Source organism: Solea solea, chromosome 20, assembly GCF_958295425.1.
Source record: "Solea solea chromosome 20, fSolSol10.1, whole genome shotgun sequence".
Lineage (NCBI taxonomy): Eukaryota > Metazoa > Chordata > Actinopteri > Pleuronectiformes > Soleidae > Solea > Solea solea.
This window is the reverse complement of record NC_081153.1, coordinates 6992169-7011273: the sequence shown is the minus strand read 5'-3', so window position 1 is coordinate 7011273 and position 19105 is coordinate 6992169. Positions and strand designations below refer to the sequence as shown.

Below are 19105 nucleotides of genomic sequence, written 5' to 3'. Positions count from 1 at the left end.
GAGGGATATTTGAGTTGAGGATATTTCATTTTACACATTTATATTTATGTTTTTTAAAATATTTTCATGACCTTACTTTACTTGTCTTTATACTTTTAGGTGAAACAAAACAAAAACAAGAATCCTAAAAAGTAAGAATAATCTATCGTCAGAACACTTAAACTATTGTCTGCTGAGGTTTACATGTGAATTTATAAAGCTGTACATCTTTTTAATGCAAAGAGAACAAACACAAAGTGAACACAGTTTCATCACTTTATTACATTAAATGAGTCCATAATCGTACACACGCACACACAGAGCAGAGACAGACAGGTTTGTGTTCCTTTCTCTCTCTTTTCTCCATTAACTGACACATGAGTTCACCGAGGTCAACAGCATCAGAGTACAAAAAAGAATTCAAATAAAAATGACATAAAGAGGTGCAGCGATGACGTCCTTCAGTTACACAATAACGTGAACGTACAAATGAGCTCACGGAGGATTTAAAAACAAAGTCCAATTTATGACACTTGAAACATGAAACACACACACACATTCACACACACACACCTGCGTTCACAGTGCATTTGATTCTGCATGTCACAAACATTACATGACTGACATCACTCAGGTCAAAGGTCACGCTCAATCTGAGGACACCAGTGACCTCTGCAGCTGAGTGACAATGACAACAGCAACAACAACAAAGATTTTTGTTTCTAAAACAACTACCTGCTGCTGTGATTCATGTGAACACACACACATACACCTGCAGCTTTGGCCTTGAACTTCAAGTCTCACATGCACCACCTAGAGGCAGAAAAGAGCTACTACTCATAGAAACAGGGGAAGTGAAATGATCTTTAAAAAAGTATAAAGGTACAAGGGAAAAGAGAAATAAATATTCTGCTAAACGTCTTTGATCCTAATCATGTTTTAAATACCTAATGTTACAAGATGCCAGATTCAAACACAGTTTTGTGGATGAATCCATAAATTCTTAAACTTCATAAAAACTTAAAATACACAGTGATTTGACTGTTTTGTGTGGTTAATTGTGTTATCTAGCCAATTGTAATGTGTCTATTTGTATTCATGTGATTCATTGTGTGACATTGCCAGTGGAGCTGCTTTGGCAAAATGACTCCAGAGAAATCTTTTAGATATTTGTTAGTTAATACAGGTTTAAGATTTTAAGTCTGCCCAACAGTCTCTATTTTAAAGTTCAGATTACTCTTCTTATGATTCTCTCTTCTGATAACTGTGAGAGGATGGAGGAAAGTGTTTTTAAGCCAAAGAAAACAGCAGGAAATTACAAATGATGCAGGTTTGTGTGTGTGTGTCTCATACGGGCCGAACAGCTCTCTCTAGTGGAGAAGTTTAATTTAAGTGTGACTGCAGACCCAACTTGGATTAAATTTAAACATTGGGGGTTTTCAAGGGAGGAAAAAAAGAGAGATAACAAAACTTCTCTGTTGTTGTTGTTCCTTCATATGTCAGTTTGTGCTCAGATTAACAGCAGATGTAAACAGATGGATTAAAGGCCAGATCAAAACCCAATAGGCTGCAGTGACACGCCTTAATCTTTCAGATTTATATGGACTGTATTGGATTATATATATTTACAACATTCACTCAACAGTCAGGAGGTTGTGACAGCATGAGGAGCTGAGGAATGACAAAGGAGAAAGAGAGAGAAAGATCATCAATAAGCATTTTGTTTACCACACTTCTTTTTACCCACTCCCTCCCCTTTGCAGTATTTACATTTCTGATCGTGAAAAAAGAAACTTATTTACAAAAATGCACAAAAATTATTGACGGCTTTGTAGAGAAAATGAGGAAAATAAGATATAAACAACTCTGTAATAAAAAGTAAAAAGAGGAAAATTAAACATTAGTGTTATTTTACATTTGCGATGAGATGCAGGAGTTAAGTCAAAGAGAGAGGATTTTTTTTTTTAACCCCACCACACTTTTTCATAGCCAAAGAAAGTCTGACGGCTCTAAATGTGTGGCGCCCTCTGCAGTGTCATCCCAACGAGGCGGTTGGTCTTTGTACATTGAGAGGAGAGAACGTGTGGGGAGATGTTTGTGAGTTTGAAACCCAGAAGCAGCTGTGAGGAAAAGGAAAGAAAAGAGCTCTCCAAACATTCTCCTCATGATAAATTCAAAAAAAAGTCTGGTGGAGATACATTTTTAACACTTTTTAAGTGTGGTCTGTTTACTTGTTTAATAACACTCTGTATTAACTGCTCTATTAGTTAAACAGCGGCTGTTTCAGAGAGCAGCTGTAGATATTTTCTCACTTTCTCTATCCAACTGTTCCAAATAAATTAATCCCAGTGGGGCTGATACAAGTTATTTTTAACAAATCTCCCTTGAATTTCTTCTTAAAAAAAATGTTAGTGGTAATTATTGTTTCTACATAGCTTCTTTTGTACTGCGACATCATTTCAACATCATCGTTATTCAAACGTTTTCATTAAAGTACGACCATAAAAGCACTCGTAAGTTTCTCTGCTGCGTTTAATGAACACGAGAGGCCGACTGTCATTTTCACTTCTATACACCACGAAGCGTCTTCACACTAAAGGGGGATTCCACCAAAAGTGAGTTTTTTTTGTCGTCGGATGGTATTTGTATTTTCAACTTTTGAACACATTTATAAACACATTTTAAGATTAAAAACAAAAGATTAAAACTAGGAAATCATTTCCTGTATTCTGTAAGTAAAAAGGAAAATTGATACTTTATTTTTAAAAGTTTACATTAAATCTTAAAACACAAAACTGCAGCCACTTTTAGTGGAAAGCTCCTCTGAGACATGTGTAAGATCACAGTCAAACCTTAACTTTCTAACACAGAGACACATATGAAACCAGCGAAGGTCATTTTCTGTACGAGTAGAATTAAGGAACAATAATAAAACAGAGCTTTTTTTTCTTTTTGGATGATTAAAAGTTTGGAAGTTTAATGTTACATGTCTTTCAGCAGTTAAATTGCACAAAAACTCTTTCTTTCTTCAGGAGGCATCAGCGCGATGTGATGTCATCTAATAGCTTCAGTTTTCATGTCCTATTTAAAATTACATGGAGCCTGCATGGTTGTATTTTTTATTGCTGCAATATCATCGATATCTAAAAAAAAAAAGAATCCACTGAAAACAACAAATGATTTTGGCTGTTCAGAGAACAAACAGCGGCGTTTTTGTTGACCTCACTTATTTGACCACTGACACTTACAGCTCAAATGATATTGTCTATTATCGACCAACACCTGTGCCTTAATCTACAGATAATAATAATAATAATAATAACCTTTAAAAAGACTCACCAATATAGTCTCACCAATTTGATTTGACTCGTTAAGTGTAAATGCAGTGAAAATTAAAAATTCCTGTGATTGTTGGGTACATTTTACATCTGTGGACGTCCGAGTCTCCTCTTAAATCACAAAAAGAACAAAAGACTAAAAAACAAAAAGAACTTGTTGGATTCAGACAAAAACAGACACAGCAGTTGATTTCTAGTCCTGTTTAAAAAAACCCACAGCTACTGAACATGATTCACGTCAAATACAAGTGACCTCCAAACAATGCTAAATGCTACCTGGTGCTGCCATTTAAGCCTGTAAATGAGATTTAATGTGAACTATATATATATATATATATATATATATATAGTGAATAATGTGGCTGGAAAATGTTACAAATTCATCTGTTCTCCTGTCCTGAGATAAATAAAAAGTTCTTTACCCTGGTGACCTGCTTGAGGCTAAAGTTAGTCTTGGTCAGGGGGGGCAGTGCGCAGTTTAATAAACAGATTTAAAAACATGAAGGACAAAAAAAACCCAAAAACTGTGGTATGATCACATGATGCTTTCAAATAAATAAACATAAAGAAAAAAAAAAAAAGAAGAAGAAAATAACAAAAAGTTGATTAAAATAAAGGTTGTATAACAGAGGACCAGCCCCCACTATTGAACCTTCACATACCACCTGAGCAGCAGCAAGATGACGACTCTGTGTGTGTGTGTGTGCGTGTGTGTGAGTGTGTGAGTGTGTGTGTGTAACAATCTCCTGCTGTAGTTTCAACCCCGGCAGCTAAAGAACTAAAAGTTTTTTTTCAGTGTACGAACTGAACAAAATGGATAATTTAAGAGGAGCGAGAGGAAGAGAGAGAGCAAGCAGCACAGAGGAAAGCTGTAAAGAGAGGGAGAGAAATGTGTGTGTGTGTGTGTGTGTGAGAGAAAGAGACAGTAAAGGGTGAGGCTGGCAGACAGGGAGGTGAGGCGCTGCTTCAAATGCTGTTAAGTGATCCTGGTACTGAACTGTGCTGAGACGACTCTGAACCGGTGCCATCTGAGGGAGAAGAGGAGAGAAATGCAGAGAAACGTGTGAATTTATGCAAAACAGAAGATGTGACCTGAAACAAGGTTCAAACTAATGTGTTCCAAAAACGACGACTTTAGTCTCTTTCACACCTGAAGGCCTGTACATAATAACATAATCGCCCTTGTTCTTGGAGTTCATCAGGGCAGAACTTTTTTTCCTACTACTATTGTGTGATTGGCCAGAAATTTGAAGTGGGCGTGCTTTATGGCAGAAATGTGGTCATTCCCTATGAGGAATTCTGCAGAGGAGTTCCTCGTGAAGTATGCAATGTCCTGACCAGAATTAACTCCAGAAAAATAACACATTTATCTGTTCTTGTGGAGTATGTAAAGGCCTTAAAGCAGGGGCGTCAAACTCAAATGACCTGGGGGCCAATGAGCATCTAGTCTGGTCAAGCGGGAGCCGACAGAGAAGAAAAGTGGGAAAAAACAACTATTAAGTAGCCAGTGGGCAATATAAGATACTGCAAAGTAAAAGTGCTTGTTTTGATATAAAATGATTCACAATAAAGACATATTTAGGATCCACAAAAACGGAGAATGAAATAGAAAATTTAGCAAATAATGACGAGGATAACTGTGATTAAAACAGCTTAAATATAGTAATTTCAGGTTGAGTGTAATACATTTAATAAAGCAATGATTACAACCGAATGCCTTATTACTGTTATAAAAATATTGCTGGCAAATACATTTAGTCAAATACATGTGGCCCCCGGGCCGCCAGTCTGACACCCCTGCCTTAAAGGGTGGTTTCACCCATTTTCTTTTTCCATTTGGTAAAATGAAGAATAAACTTAAAATCATTATGACACTGCTGTGTTTGTTTAATTCACATTCTATGACAGAGTCCAATTATTTAGTTGATTGTTTTCAGATCTTTTACTCATAAAATTTGACAGAAACACAGTAAAGAGCAGTGTAGGGCTTTTATTCTCTTTGAATGAAGTGTCTTTGACATCAACCTCTTTGTCAATTTGATTTATTTTTTTCAATCCCAACTTCCTCTGTTGTTGTGGGAATGAGACTTTCATCTCAGATTCACTGTATGATGATCGAATAACACATTTATCTCCAGAAATTAGTAAAAAAAACAACTTTATATTTCTGGGTGTTTTTTTCCCACACCTGTGTGTGAATTTTCACATCACAAATCTGTAAAAAAACAACACCCTGGAGCTCAGTGATGACTCCACTTATCTAAATCCATGGTTCTCAAACTGTGTGTACCACCAGTGTTACGCAAGCTTCCTCTGGTGGTACTTGCCTCCTGTGGAAAGTCCATAGCTGACTATGCTCGACCTATTTACACCACTGTATTTTAACGTTGGTGATAATGGTTACTGAGAGAGAGCTCAATATTTTCTCAGGTGGTAACTTATGGTGGTAAAAATTTGAGAACCACCGGCACTCTAAATGATGAAATAATATCTGCCCAAGCTAGACAAAGCAAGATTCACTACAAATACACATGGTTATTTACACCCGAACGGCCTGAAGATGACTGTGTGTCATAGTGTTATCTAAAATAATGTGCATCTCTGCCAAAAATAAAGCAGGAGAAGAAACTAGCGCATTTAATTCGAGGTTTTGATAAAAATCCACACGTATAACAGAGTCACTTGTCCTGAGAGTTAATGCTGAATAACACATTACCAGTTTTGTTTTCTGAACCAGTGGAAATGAGGTATTGAGACATATTTAAATGAAAATAAACTGTATAAAAGTGTATCAACATACACTAATAAAACAATTAAAATCACTGTATTTCAACTAAAAATAATGCTAATTATGACCAATAAAACTAATCAAAATGCTGCAAAAAGGAAACAAAAGAGCATGAGCACTCTCCTCCAGATGAACTTGTGACCTTCTACTGTTTATATGAAAGTGCTGGTCATGCTCTTATCCTACAGCAGCAGTGGACCGACACAATGTAGCGGAAACTCTGCAGATAAACATGAGTGAACACATCAACCTATGTCGTCTTATTTGCATTTGATGGAAGTCAACAAGGTGTCACGTACGTCCACAACGTGTGCATTACAGAGCTGATAGTCTTCATAATTGTGTTCATTTACTTATTTTTAAAAACAAAAACGCAGCAGCATCGACGAAGCCCGAGAGTCTGAGAGTAGATGTGAAAAACGCTGTGTCTGCAGAACAGACTGTATCATAAATATTAAATATCACCATTCAAGAATAGAAAGAAAGATTATGTGTCCAAGCGTTTGCTTGTAACAGCACAAAGAAAACACTTACAGTATTTCTACTGGGCAGGAAATGTAAGCTGTAAATTAGTTTGTTAATAGAATTTAAAAGAGTATTATGCCCCGACTCATTTTTATGACTGTGTCTCATGCATAGCATATTTCCTGTCAAAGCAAGTATGATTAATTTAATTTCTACCTTATCAAAAACTTCTGAGACCTTCACCTCAGACGTCTGGCGTTTTTTTTTTTGCTTTTTGCACCAAACTTCTTTTGTCAGTTCACACAAAACCATTGATATTAAGAGAATAGAATAATAAAAAATAAAAAGTTTCGCACCGTGGGCGGAAGCAGCTGTATGAGAGCGAGCGTGAGGAGGAATGAGAGTTGAGTTCAGCTGGGGTTGGATTGACAGCTCTGCGGAGGATAAGAGAGGAGTTTTTATTTAATGGTGAGTCACGTAACGAGAGGATTGTGTCATTGAACAAAGAACAGTGTGTGTGTGTGTGTGTTTGTGCGTTAAGTCGACTGCACCTCCTCAAGGGTCACAGCTTGACCCTGGACCAAACAAGAAACATTGTGTTTTTAGCTGAGCAGATGGTGCCGACTTTAACACAGTGGAACAGTTATTTAACCAAAAGATAGAAATCTGAAAACAAGATGAAGCAATTAACACAGCAGATCAACTGTGTCATCCCTGAATTGTGACTGAATTCAATTCTGGATGATGATCTTTATCCGCGTTCTCGTACCTGTGGTGCTGAAGTTGAAGAGCATCGGCAGTTCTCGGCCGCTGGGCAGTCGCGTGTTGGGCTGACGCAGCTCGTCAAAGAAGGCGTGTGAACAGGCCTCTAGTGGAGAGAAACGCGAGGCCGGCGTGTACTCCAGCAGACGAGAACAGAGCGCGATCGCCTCTGGAGGAGTGCGAGGTTTAAACACCTGAAGGGACGGAAACTGCTTTAGTACAAATCCAACTATACACTTGATAGCTTTTATATGAACTACTCAGTAAATTATTATTACATTCTAAAAATTGCATCAGGTTTTGTGTGATATGAAGCAACCAAGGAAGAATATTTGTCAAAAAAAGTGGCAGATTTGCATTTGTAGAATCTCAAAAACAAAGAAAAACACAAACTCACTATTAAAGTAACTTCTTTAAATAGTGGTGGACATAAAAACTCAGTGTTGTGTAGCTCCAGAGGTAAAAAATATCCATTCTATTCTCAATGCTCAGGAGCTACTTTTCTTGGTTTTACGTGTAGGTGTCCGAATGAATCGACTTTTAGTAGGTTGTTTTAGAACTTCAGGTTTTAACATTTATGTGGGCAACAACAACAACTCCTCTACAGGTTTAGTTTCCGTTATTCAAAAATATGACATGTGTCATGAACTGTGTTTTTTCCCTCCTACACTTTCAAGATTAGTTTTGTTTTGGAACACATTAAATCACATAGATCAGTGCAGTGGGGGCAGAGATTCTGTTTTTGAATGCTTTAGAACAACGTAAATGAAGGTTATATTTGATCTACTTTTGTTTATAAAATATCAGAAAGTATAAACACAAGGTAGACCAGTGGTTCCCAAAGACTGGGCAGGCAGGAGATTTATTTCGGGTCCCCAAACATATTAGCAGATTTTTCCCAACCTTTTAGTTCAGACTTATGAGCATTTGTTTCATTTATCTCTTCGAAGTGATTTAAAATGAAGGTGTTACTGAAATGAGTCGCTACATTCGGCACAAATTTGCTCTTGTAAGGAGTTACATAGTGATCTGGGTCAGGATAGTTTGCCATCATTAAAAACGTAGGTATCCAAAATGTCAGTATGAACAGTATAAACAGAAAGTTTGGGGAAAAACTGATCCAGACAATAATTGGAAATTAACTTGTGATGAAAAGGAATGAACACAAAGAAAATAGGGTACATCTCAAAGTCAAAGGATCCTTCCTAAGAAGGGCGGATCCTTCCATGTAGGGTCCTACAGAGATACTAAAGCATGGGATCATGTAAATAGAAGAGGGTATTAATTGATCAATTGAAGGCCAATTGCTCTTGAAACATCAGCTTGGTAGAAATTATAGGTGGACATTGATGCCATGCGGTGTGCAGTGTTTTCTTTATTTTATAGTAGCCTTTGTTGATGCTAACTAGCGACGTCAGCTAATAAATCTCAGCTTAAGTTAGCTGTTTTAAGCAGAGTCTGGCATGTTCGCATTTTTCTATAATTCAATAGCAAAATGTGAACAGTTATGACATTATACATTTACAGTTATGACAAGACTTTGAAAATCCTGACAAAACGTGTGTGCTCAAGGATTGTGGGTACATCTCAACTTTGAGAAACACCAATCAAATCTGTTTCTGTTCCTCTGAACAGGTGTATATGTCCTCAGGTTTACCTTGGTCCATGGATGAGCTTTGATCTGAGGGAATTTGAATTCTGTGTAGTTTGGGTTCATCTCTCGGATCTGTTCCCGTGTTGGTGTTCCCAGCACCTGAAAAAAAGAAAGACAGAAAAAAGGCGTTGGGCATGAATCTGGAGACACAAACAATCTACACTCACACATCAGTCACTCACAACTCACCTTGATAATCTCTACAAGCTGGTCCACCCCACTGTCCCCAGGGAATATGGGCTGTCCGAGCAGCAGCTCAGCTAGAACGCAGCCCGCTGACCAGATGTCGATGTTTGCCGTGTAGTCTGTGGCACCAAAAATTAACTCTGGGGCGCGATAATACCGTGAGCAGATATACGACACGTTGGGTTCCCCACGGATCAGCTGCTTGGCGCTGGGGAAAAATACAATAAAGTAAAATAAAATACAAAAATACCTACATACATTTTTAAAGCTCTTGTTTATTTCAGTAAAATCCTCTAATTATCCGTGTGGAGGTGGAATCTCAATTACTCACCTGCCAAAGTCACACAGTTTAAGGATGGCAGTTTCTGGGTCGACGAGCAGGTTCTGGGGCTTGATGTCTCGGTGACACACACCCTGGGAATGGATATAAGCCAGACTGCGGAATAACTGGTACATGTACACCTGCGGAGGAAACGCAGCCAAATACAAAGATTACAGGACGACGACAACGTGATGACTCTTTGTGTTAATGTGGCAGATCTGAATTTGCGTATGTAACGACGTACTCGTGTGTGATGTTTAGAAACAACTCTATCCAAAACAAATGTATGTATTTGTATTTTGATGCCTAAAAAATCCACAAGTATTTGTAAATGGTTCAGTTCAACAAGTAAATAAATGTACCTTGTGAGTATTTACACTGTCCAAACCCTTTATTAGATAATTTAAGACTTTGAATGAGGCATGTTTATAATTTTCAGACAGACAGGTCTGAGTAAACTGTCGGTCTGCTGGTATTTTCACGTACAACCCTCTCTCGTGTTCACAGAGAACGGTCCAAAAAAAGCGAAAGTACCCAGAGAGAAGCAGTCTCTGGGACCAAAAGGCCTTGTCGATGTCAGAGGATAAGAACCAAACTGGTTTTAGATGACAAAAAGGCAACAATAACTTAAATAACCACTTGTTACGACCCAAGTGTGCCACTTTATGAGGTTTCTTATGTACCTAATCAAGTGGCCAGTGAGTGTATCCACCTCCCTTACGCCCTTATTCATAACAAACTAAGTCAAAAAACAAAACAAAAGAGTGAATTCATGCAGTGCGAGGTGAAAGTTACCTTCACATATATGATAGGAATGATGCTCTTGGCCTTGTTAAAATGCCTGGCAACCCTGTAGACCGTCTCAGGGACAAAGTCCAGCACCAGGTTGAGGTACACCTCATCTTTCTGCACAGCATTAAATAAAGAGGGACACACACACACACCACATATAAAATTATTTAAAACAAGGAACATGTACATATACCTAAACTGTTTCCAGTAATTTTACTTCTGCAATGTAATAGTTTGAGACATTTATAAATTTGTATTATATGTATACATTTTTTATAAAACTAAAAATGATTGCTTCCCTTTTTTCAGGTTGCGGTATTTCTATTTACACTGCATATGAGTAATATATACACTGTATATACACATTTCCTCTTTTTACTGTAATCTCCAGGCGACAGTGAAACCGTGAGATCAGCAAAAGTCCAAATGATCGGAAATTTCTATTATTACTACTTTGAGTGTGGATGTAGATTTTTCTTCCGTTAAATCTTTAATTTCTTAAAAACACAAAGAGTTGAAATACCTTCTCGCCGCTGGAGTAGAAGAAGTAACGTAATCGAACAATGTTGCAGTGGTCCAGCTTCCTCATGATCTGTAGTTCTCGATTCTGCAAGCGAGGAAAACAGTGTCAGTGACAGAAAATCTTTACATACACTACCTGCGCCACTTCATTCGCTACAAGAGCTCACCTTGAACCTCTTATCCTGCAGAACCTTCTTGATGGCCACCATCTCTTGGCTGTCGATGAGCCGAGCTTGGTAAACCACACCAAACGACCCATTACCAATCACCTGTGAGTTTCGTGAGAGAGAGGAGACTTTTTGTGAGAGGTTACAACTACTACAGACACTACTACATTTTATAATCCTTTTATTTTTTGTTTTTAAATCCCTTAATTGCCCCGCCCTGCCTCTGTGAGGTGTTACAGCCTCACATACCTTCCCACTCACTTAGGTCAGTTGACGTTCCCATGGTTTGTCCACAAAACAAGATTATTCAGTTGCAATAACTTCTTCGTTATATGGAGTGATCAGAAAATATTCACATTTAAAAAGCTTGTTTTACACCAACACTTTCATGGTGTGAATTGGTATACAGACTCTCAAATTTCCTTCCAGGGACAAATAACTTTGTAGTTTTTTTAAGCAAAAAATGCCAAACCATTTCAGAAACTGCAGCTTTTCCTTCCAGACGATTTTCTATTATTATTAATGATTATTTTAATATTTTCAAATAGATAGATAAAGTAACAACTGGACAGAAACAAATAATTACAATGGGAGTCTTACAAAGATGATCCACCGTGCTTCATCAGTCAAGACAAGTCAATTGACTGGAGTTAAAGCCAGTGAGTGTGATAAATATGTTTATTACACACACTCTTCCATCGCTCATCTCTTGTCAATTCATTCACGGTTAACTGACGCACCTTTCAGACCAGAGACGGACAAGATGGCTGACACAGAGAGCAGGATATAAAAAAATCTTTCTGGCAATGATCACCATCCTTATCAACTCCAGCCAAATACACTACAGTCATTTTGTGCAATGTCATGATAAAAGCCTTGGTTACACCAGTAGCTGAGGGTAATAACAACAATAAACAGTAGCACTTCTGCACTCACTGTTTTCACCAATTTTTATTTTGTTTTGATATTATCTTTATATTTCATTATTATGTCAGTCATCATCTACCGCTTTATCCTCTGCTAGAGGGTCGCGGGGGGTGCTGTGCCAATCTCAGCTACATCGGGCGATAGGCGGGGTACACCCTGGACAGTTCGCCAGTCCATCGCAGGGCCACACACAGATAGAGACAAACAACCATTCACTCTCACACTCACTCCTATGGTCAATTTAGAGTGTCCAATTTACCTATCCCCACATTGCATGTTTTTGGACTGTGGGAGGAAGCCGGAGAACCCGGAGAGAACCCACGCACACACAGGAAGAACATGCAAACTCCATGCAGAAAGGCCCTTGTTCCAACCGGGGCTCGAACCCGGGTCTTCTTGCTGCAAGGCGAGAGTGCTAACCACTACACCACTGTGTGGCCCTATTTCATTATTATGTTTTAAGCTATATAAATAAATTTTATTATTGTTATCATTATTATAATTATTATTGTTGTTGTTGCTATTGCTCACCTTGATGTCAGTGTACGAGACTTCCTGAGGGCGGTCCGGTCCCTGACCTGGCGTGGCCACAACCGTCGTCACCTTCCCGCTGTCTCCTAGGAAACAGGCAAGGAAAGGTTAAAATAGGGTCAAGGAAATAAAATTTTATTTACACTTGTTTTATAACCGGTTAACTGTAAAGTCCTGCAATGTATTAAAACTTGTTATAGTTATAGGAAGGGTAAAAATTTGCTGCGGCCCCACATGACATGACATGGATCATAACCACAATATTCCCTTGACCTTTAACCCTGGGAAACCTGCAGCACACACCTTCACATCTGAGCCGACACTCTGCTGGGCACTCAAATATCTAGGTTAATGACAGCCTAGCGAGCGGACATTAACTTTACAGAAGCTTCCGAGGAAGGAGAAGGAAACGACAAGGGTTCATATTTAATACACTGTGACTAATTAAACTGGGAATGGATCCTAAAATAGGCCGACTACTTTCTTTGTCCTGATAAACTGTTTTAAGTAATGACAGGCTTCCATGCACGTCTTTTTGTAATATCATCCAGCAGTAATATAATGCAGTGGTGAATATGCGCAAGTGAACTTTTATAAAGTTGTAAAAAGTGAAATTTTTGTGTTACATACACAAAATATGTGGTAAAAAAAACAAGGCTTTGGTGTAATAAAATAAATAAAATAAAAATAAGCTTTCATATACAAGACAGGAAAACAGTTGTTTGTTCAGTAGTAGAGCAGCAGCAATTATCCAATTAATAAATTAGCATAGAAGTCGACAGATATGGGTTATTTTCTGTGACTGATGATTTTTAGAAATCAGGGCAGCCTTTGGCCATAACTGACGCTGATTTTTTTCGGCCCGCATACTTAGCCCATTTTTTTTTTTCCTTCATCTGATAAAATATAACCATTTAATGATATCAAACACTTAAGTCACCAGCTATTGAACAACACTAATGGTGAGAGCTTAAAAGATTTTTTTCTGTGTTGTTTTAAGGTGATTACATGAAAAAGTTAGAAACAGAAGAATAAAAGAGTTGAAACATTTGATCCATATATATATACACATATAGATATATATATATATATATACACACACACACACACACACACACACACACACACACACACACATAGTATATACTTGTGGAATTTCACACTGACTCACGTTCTTAATTCCTTTGACTAGAATGGTTAATGATGGAAATTTAATTTTCCTTTGCTCATCTGCGGTGTTTAAATAATTATGGAGTTAGCCCTTCGTAGTTGTCATTGTGGTGTATCACTGTCACACATGATACACATACACACACACACACACACAAACACTGCTTTGTTTACCAGACGATAAAAAACAATGCACTTATTGATATAACCCTCTTACAGCAAGAACTACATGTCCTGGTGCCTGTGTGTGACCATATCAACACAAACACACACAGGTCTGTGCAGCCATTCTTCTTAGGACACTGCATTGACAAAACAAAAGTGTTATCACTAAACTTAACCATGACAAGGTTATGCTTAATCCTAACCTTAACCTACCCACTATTCCGATCTCCTCAGAAATGAGGTTCTGTTTCATTGGGACTAAATTATCAACGAGGACAACTGCTCCTGACAAGGTCAGTGTTTTAGCCAGAAAAGAGGCCCTGAAGAGGTAACAAATACAAGCACACAAACACACACAGCTGATACAGTCTCTCTTACAGCTAAAACAATGTAACATGTTGAGTGACTCAACTTACTCAACTGTGACAACACAAAAGTTCTTAGTGCTAGTTTTGTTTAGCTAAGAAATTACAAAAAAATTAACTGTTGTTTTCAACATTTTTTTCGATTAAAATCATGTTGTAGGAGAGGAGGGGGGAACTAAAGCTGTCACAGAGTCGAGACCTGTCGGAGATCAATAATCTACCTTTGTAAAAATGAGGCCCCACTCCAGGCTCAGATAGAGTTTCTGATTTATCATCCCTTCATCGTGTCTGACCTCATATCGGCGCTGCTTTCTGCTTCCTGTCATTTACCTCACATTCACACCAGGAAACTCAAGTCTCCAGGAGGAAATCATGACAATATTCAAACCTTATCACACCAAAATCTTTTTTTTGGTTCTTACACTCAAAAAGGTGCAGATATCCAGTCTAGTTATTAAATCTATATTTGAAAACATTTAAAGGCATGCACGCTATTCTGTTTAACCAGCAGATTTTTATGTTAATGTTTCATTTTCATACACACAAACACACTGAACTGAAATGAACTCCACATTCCTAAAGCCTTGAAGTTTCAAGAGAATGAAGTTTAATTTATCTAATTAATATGCAGTTTAATGCTGCAAGATCTTACCAAATTTAAGCAGGTCATGTACTCTGCAGGGAGAACTGCTGGTGCAAGAGTGAGGTTTCAAACAAGGATCTATTGTCTCAAAGTTGTTGGGACGATTTACCATTTACCATAGAAACACAGTCAACAACACGATGTTTATTTCCCACGAGACCATAATTGAGTTATGTTTTTTTTATATGTAACGCATGTAATGTTTTCATGCTTTCAGAAAATGTGCACAAAAACACAAATAAAAAAAACACCTTTTTCTTACCAAAATGCCAGGTGGATTTAAAGCTAATTTCTGCAGTTATTGTGACAATTGCAATGATTTTGGTAAGGACACTAAGGGGTGTCTGTAGATCCACTTCCCTTTAGAAGCAATATTGTAAAATTATACAGAAACTCCATAAGCTCCCTGATTCACTCAGGTCATGATATCTTTAAAGTGATGAGGTGATACTTTAAATGCTGATTTGAAGTAAACGGGACTGGCAGCAAGTACATTGTGGCACAATAAAATGCAAAGGGAAAATATTTAACTGTAAAATGAGCAAAACTGCTGCCACAGAGGAATTTTCCATTTTCATTTTCCTTCTTTCGCTGACAAGAATGTAACAGAGTATGCGAGTTCATTCATAGGACATTCACATCAGCTGCTTTAAATACAGGCAAGTGTCAGATACTTATTATATCTGCCCATTGTGACCTACTTACTCCTAAATCCACCAACAACTCTAACCGATAAGGGTGGCTTTTGTGTAGTTTTACACACAGAAAAGGTATATATTAAAGGAAAGATAATGTTTGATCTTTATAAATCACTTTAAACTACAGGATACAACATTACTGAGCAGAAACTGAACTTTGGACGAATTCAAACCCTTCAGAAAAGTGGTTGGCATGGCAATGGCAGCACATCACCCTTAATCTTTCATCACCATTGTTTTATTTTACCACTATTTCCCAATGACCTTTCAGATCACAAATATTAGCCTAAATAGGTCAGACCTGCCTCTTGAAACAGCCTTGAAGCCTTCCAAACTTGACAGTGTATCCATCAATCAAGCAAAAGAGAATCTGTAACAGCTAAAAGGTGACATATGAGCTCAACAGACCCTCAGGCAGTGAGTGTTAACTGGCTGCTACTACTGTTGCTGCTGCTGAGGGAGTCAACGAAAATACGGGTCATTCTGGTTTGAACTGGAGATAACCCTGCATTCAGACTCCAGTATTAAAGCCACGCACCACCGCCGCCTGCTCGTGGATGATAAGGTTTGGATTATCGCACATGCATAGAGATAGAGAAAGGGAAACTTCTGTCATTTAGAGATGGGATGACGGTAACAATATTATCAAGCATCACAATAAAAAGCACCCACAAAAAGTTGATCATGATAACTGTTAACATAACAACCATCAATATTGCCTAGCTCTCCAAAGTACAGACATAGTGAGGATTTTTGTGCTGTGATAATGAGCCAGACTTTTTGCAGGCATTCCAGGACGTCATGTTGTATAGCTATTTATTTAGGCTTCTTGTTTTGCACTGAAACAAATTACAGGTTTCCATCAGTTCATCAGGTCAATATTTGCTATTTTTGGCCAAACTGGACTTTTTCATATCCAATATACTAGTCCAATTAAGTTTTATTTTAAATCTCTTTAACGACTAAACTGTCAACAACACATTTGTGCTAATGTATTGTCACCTAACCACAATGAACTTTTTAAAAAACAACTCCAACTGTATTTCCAACTGCAAAAAGTATTTATGTATTCTTTGGGTTTTTTCCTTTCCCTTATATCTGATCTGCAATGTGTATCAGTATCAGACAAATACTGATTCTGAGTATCTCTAATCATTAACGGCAATGTTTTGGTTGTGATGTCCATGACGGGAAATTTCCATGTCCTCACACACCTACATGTTTTGGTCCCATGCTTACTGGATTTTCAGACAGAGGCGTGATCTTCTGGAAGGGACATGTAATTGGAAGAGTTGCCAGTTCAAATCTTGGGACAGGCTGCCGAGCAAGGCACCCCAATCCCTACTGCTCCTTGAATGCAGATGTGTGCTGCTCTAGCACTGGGGTTAATATGTAATAAGGCTTGATTAAAGTGACATGTACAAATCACTAATATACGAAATTCTAATTGGAATTTAAATTATTTGCATTCCAGCAGACCGAGCATCAAATCGCTTGTTTCCTCGGCCACCTGCTGCTGAGCCTTTGCCCCACAGGTGACCTTGGTGACAAGGCAACTTTTCCATTTTGACCCGTCTCTCCAGGACATGCCTGACGGATGACTGACGATTACACACTCCCAACGACAAACACAACAGAGGAAAAGCGAATGATGCAGCAGAAGTTTAGACGTTTCAGTGTTGTTTATGCTTGAACAACGACAGAGCCCATTAAACAGCTCACTAACATTGACCACACTGTCATGAGACAAACTGATACGCTTATTTCATGAACTATATTATTCAGACTTTGGATGAAAATGACTGATTTTTCAGGGGGTTAAATGGAAGACGGGTGAGCTAGTTAGCCACCATTGTGGTTATATACATCCTTCAGTAGAACGGGAATCTGATTACATGCAAAACAAGTGGCTGACGTTAGCGTGTTAGCTAGTTAGCATGCTAGCAAGTTGGTTAGCTTCAACACGGGAGCAAAAACGTCTTTCCGCTGGGTAATGACACAAACACGAACAGGCATATTTAGAAATATTAGCACTTTGATGGTCAGAAAGACTCGAATGGAGAACATGTAGCTGGTAAAAAAAATAAAATAAACTTACTGCCAAGCTTGAGGTTCGAACATCCCGACGAGCTGGTGCCGGAGGCCTGAGGGACCCCGGACTTTCCTGTGCTGCTCCCCACGGCAGCGGCTGATCCGGAGGACGCAGCAGCAGCAGCAGCAGCAGCGGCGGCTCCTAGAACACCTGGCGGCTCAGCAAACGAGCTGGTCCTTGGCCGCCCGCTGCCGCTCATATCTCTGTGCAGGGGTCAGGGTTGTTTGTTTATCACTATATTCAACCAACCGACTATTAATTATGGATACCAAGACAGCGACTAGTCACGGGAAAGCACACCGACAAACACCGATCGCGTTGCCGCCGGCTGTCTGGGCTGATAGCTGTTGCTAGACACCTAGAAACAGACCGCTCGCAATGCCACCTGGGAAATGAAGTTCAATGTAGCTGTTGCTCAGATTTGCTACTTTGACGTTCATAAATCAAAACAACTACACATTTAAAATTACTTCACAGTGGATGTAGGCCACAGAAAGAACATAATTATGTCAATCAATGAAACAGCATAAAAAGGTTTAAAAATACAAAATCAACATTATATTACAGGTTATTGCAGAACTTGGTAACCTTATTTTTTTTTAACATTCTGTTTACCTATAGGTGCTTGTAAAATAAAAAATAAATCAGATAAATTCACCAGTGTCACCAAACAAGAAAATGAGAATGTCTTTTATCTTTTCATCTTGGGATTTTTATTACTTTTATTACATCAACTGGTGCAAATGTCCTGTTGTATCCGCACTAATTATTAATTTCCATCATCATAATCATCATATTTCCCCTTTTCTTTCACTTACTCTTTGAGCACACTTTTAAGGGCCTTTGCCAAGCAGGAAAACTCACCAAACTCAATCAGGACCTGCGGAACTTGCAATCTCACCGAGTTCTATGGTGATTCATTTGGAGAATTTGTAGGAATTACAGTTAAAAAAACATATTTTCACTTTTTATGTTCGCACTAGCCATGCAGCAGGCGCCACCATCACCTTCCTTTGATCTGTATGTGGGTTACCATGGCAACCATAGTATGCTAGTGGCCAAAAGTTGGTTAGTTGCAGATTTGTTTTTTTAACAGAAGAATATTTTTGGTTTATTTTTAATAAGGCTGTTTTTACAGTGCGATTATGAAGAATTAGGAATGGAATTAGTTGGGAATGCCAAGTCAGCATTTTAAATAATTCTTTCCCACTTTCTTTATTTTTATTATTATATTATTGTTTTCCGCAGGTGTTTGGCCATCTCCAACATTTTGTAGCTAATTTTAACAGTTCATACATGAGAATGTTTGAATTCAGGACGTTCTCATGAATATTTTGATTTTTACTTTTTAAGATATAAAATTAATTCAGCATTTTTTTCTCCTATTGGAAATCAATTGAATGAACAGATCATAGGGCAGAGTTATGGAAGGCGAGAGTGGCCAGGGATGCTGGTATATTATTTCATAAAAAAACCCAAAACAATATATAAAACACTGGAGACATTCAAGACTATGAAATAAACAAACTTGACATCAGG

The 19105-nt window shown here is 38.1% G+C and overlaps 1 protein-coding gene across 1 annotated transcript; it reads right to left on the bottom strand.

The window, feature by feature from the left end:
* Positions 1-2493: 2493 nt before the first annotated feature.
* Positions 2494-17927, bottom strand: gsk3aa (glycogen synthase kinase 3 alpha a). The gene is made up of 11 exons (XM_058619161.1): positions 17573-17927; positions 12434-12519; positions 10976-11077; positions 10810-10893; positions 10290-10400; positions 9504-9634; positions 9176-9380; positions 8990-9085; positions 7340-7526; positions 6927-7004; positions 2494-4345 (listed from the first exon to the last, which is right to left on the bottom strand). Exons 1-11 carry the CDS (start codon positions 17763-17765, stop codon positions 4284-4286), a joined length of 1335 nt encoding a protein of 444 aa, XP_058475144.1. The 5' UTR covers positions 17766-17927; the 3' UTR covers positions 2494-4283.
* Between the last annotated feature and the right edge of the window lie 1178 nt (positions 17928-19105).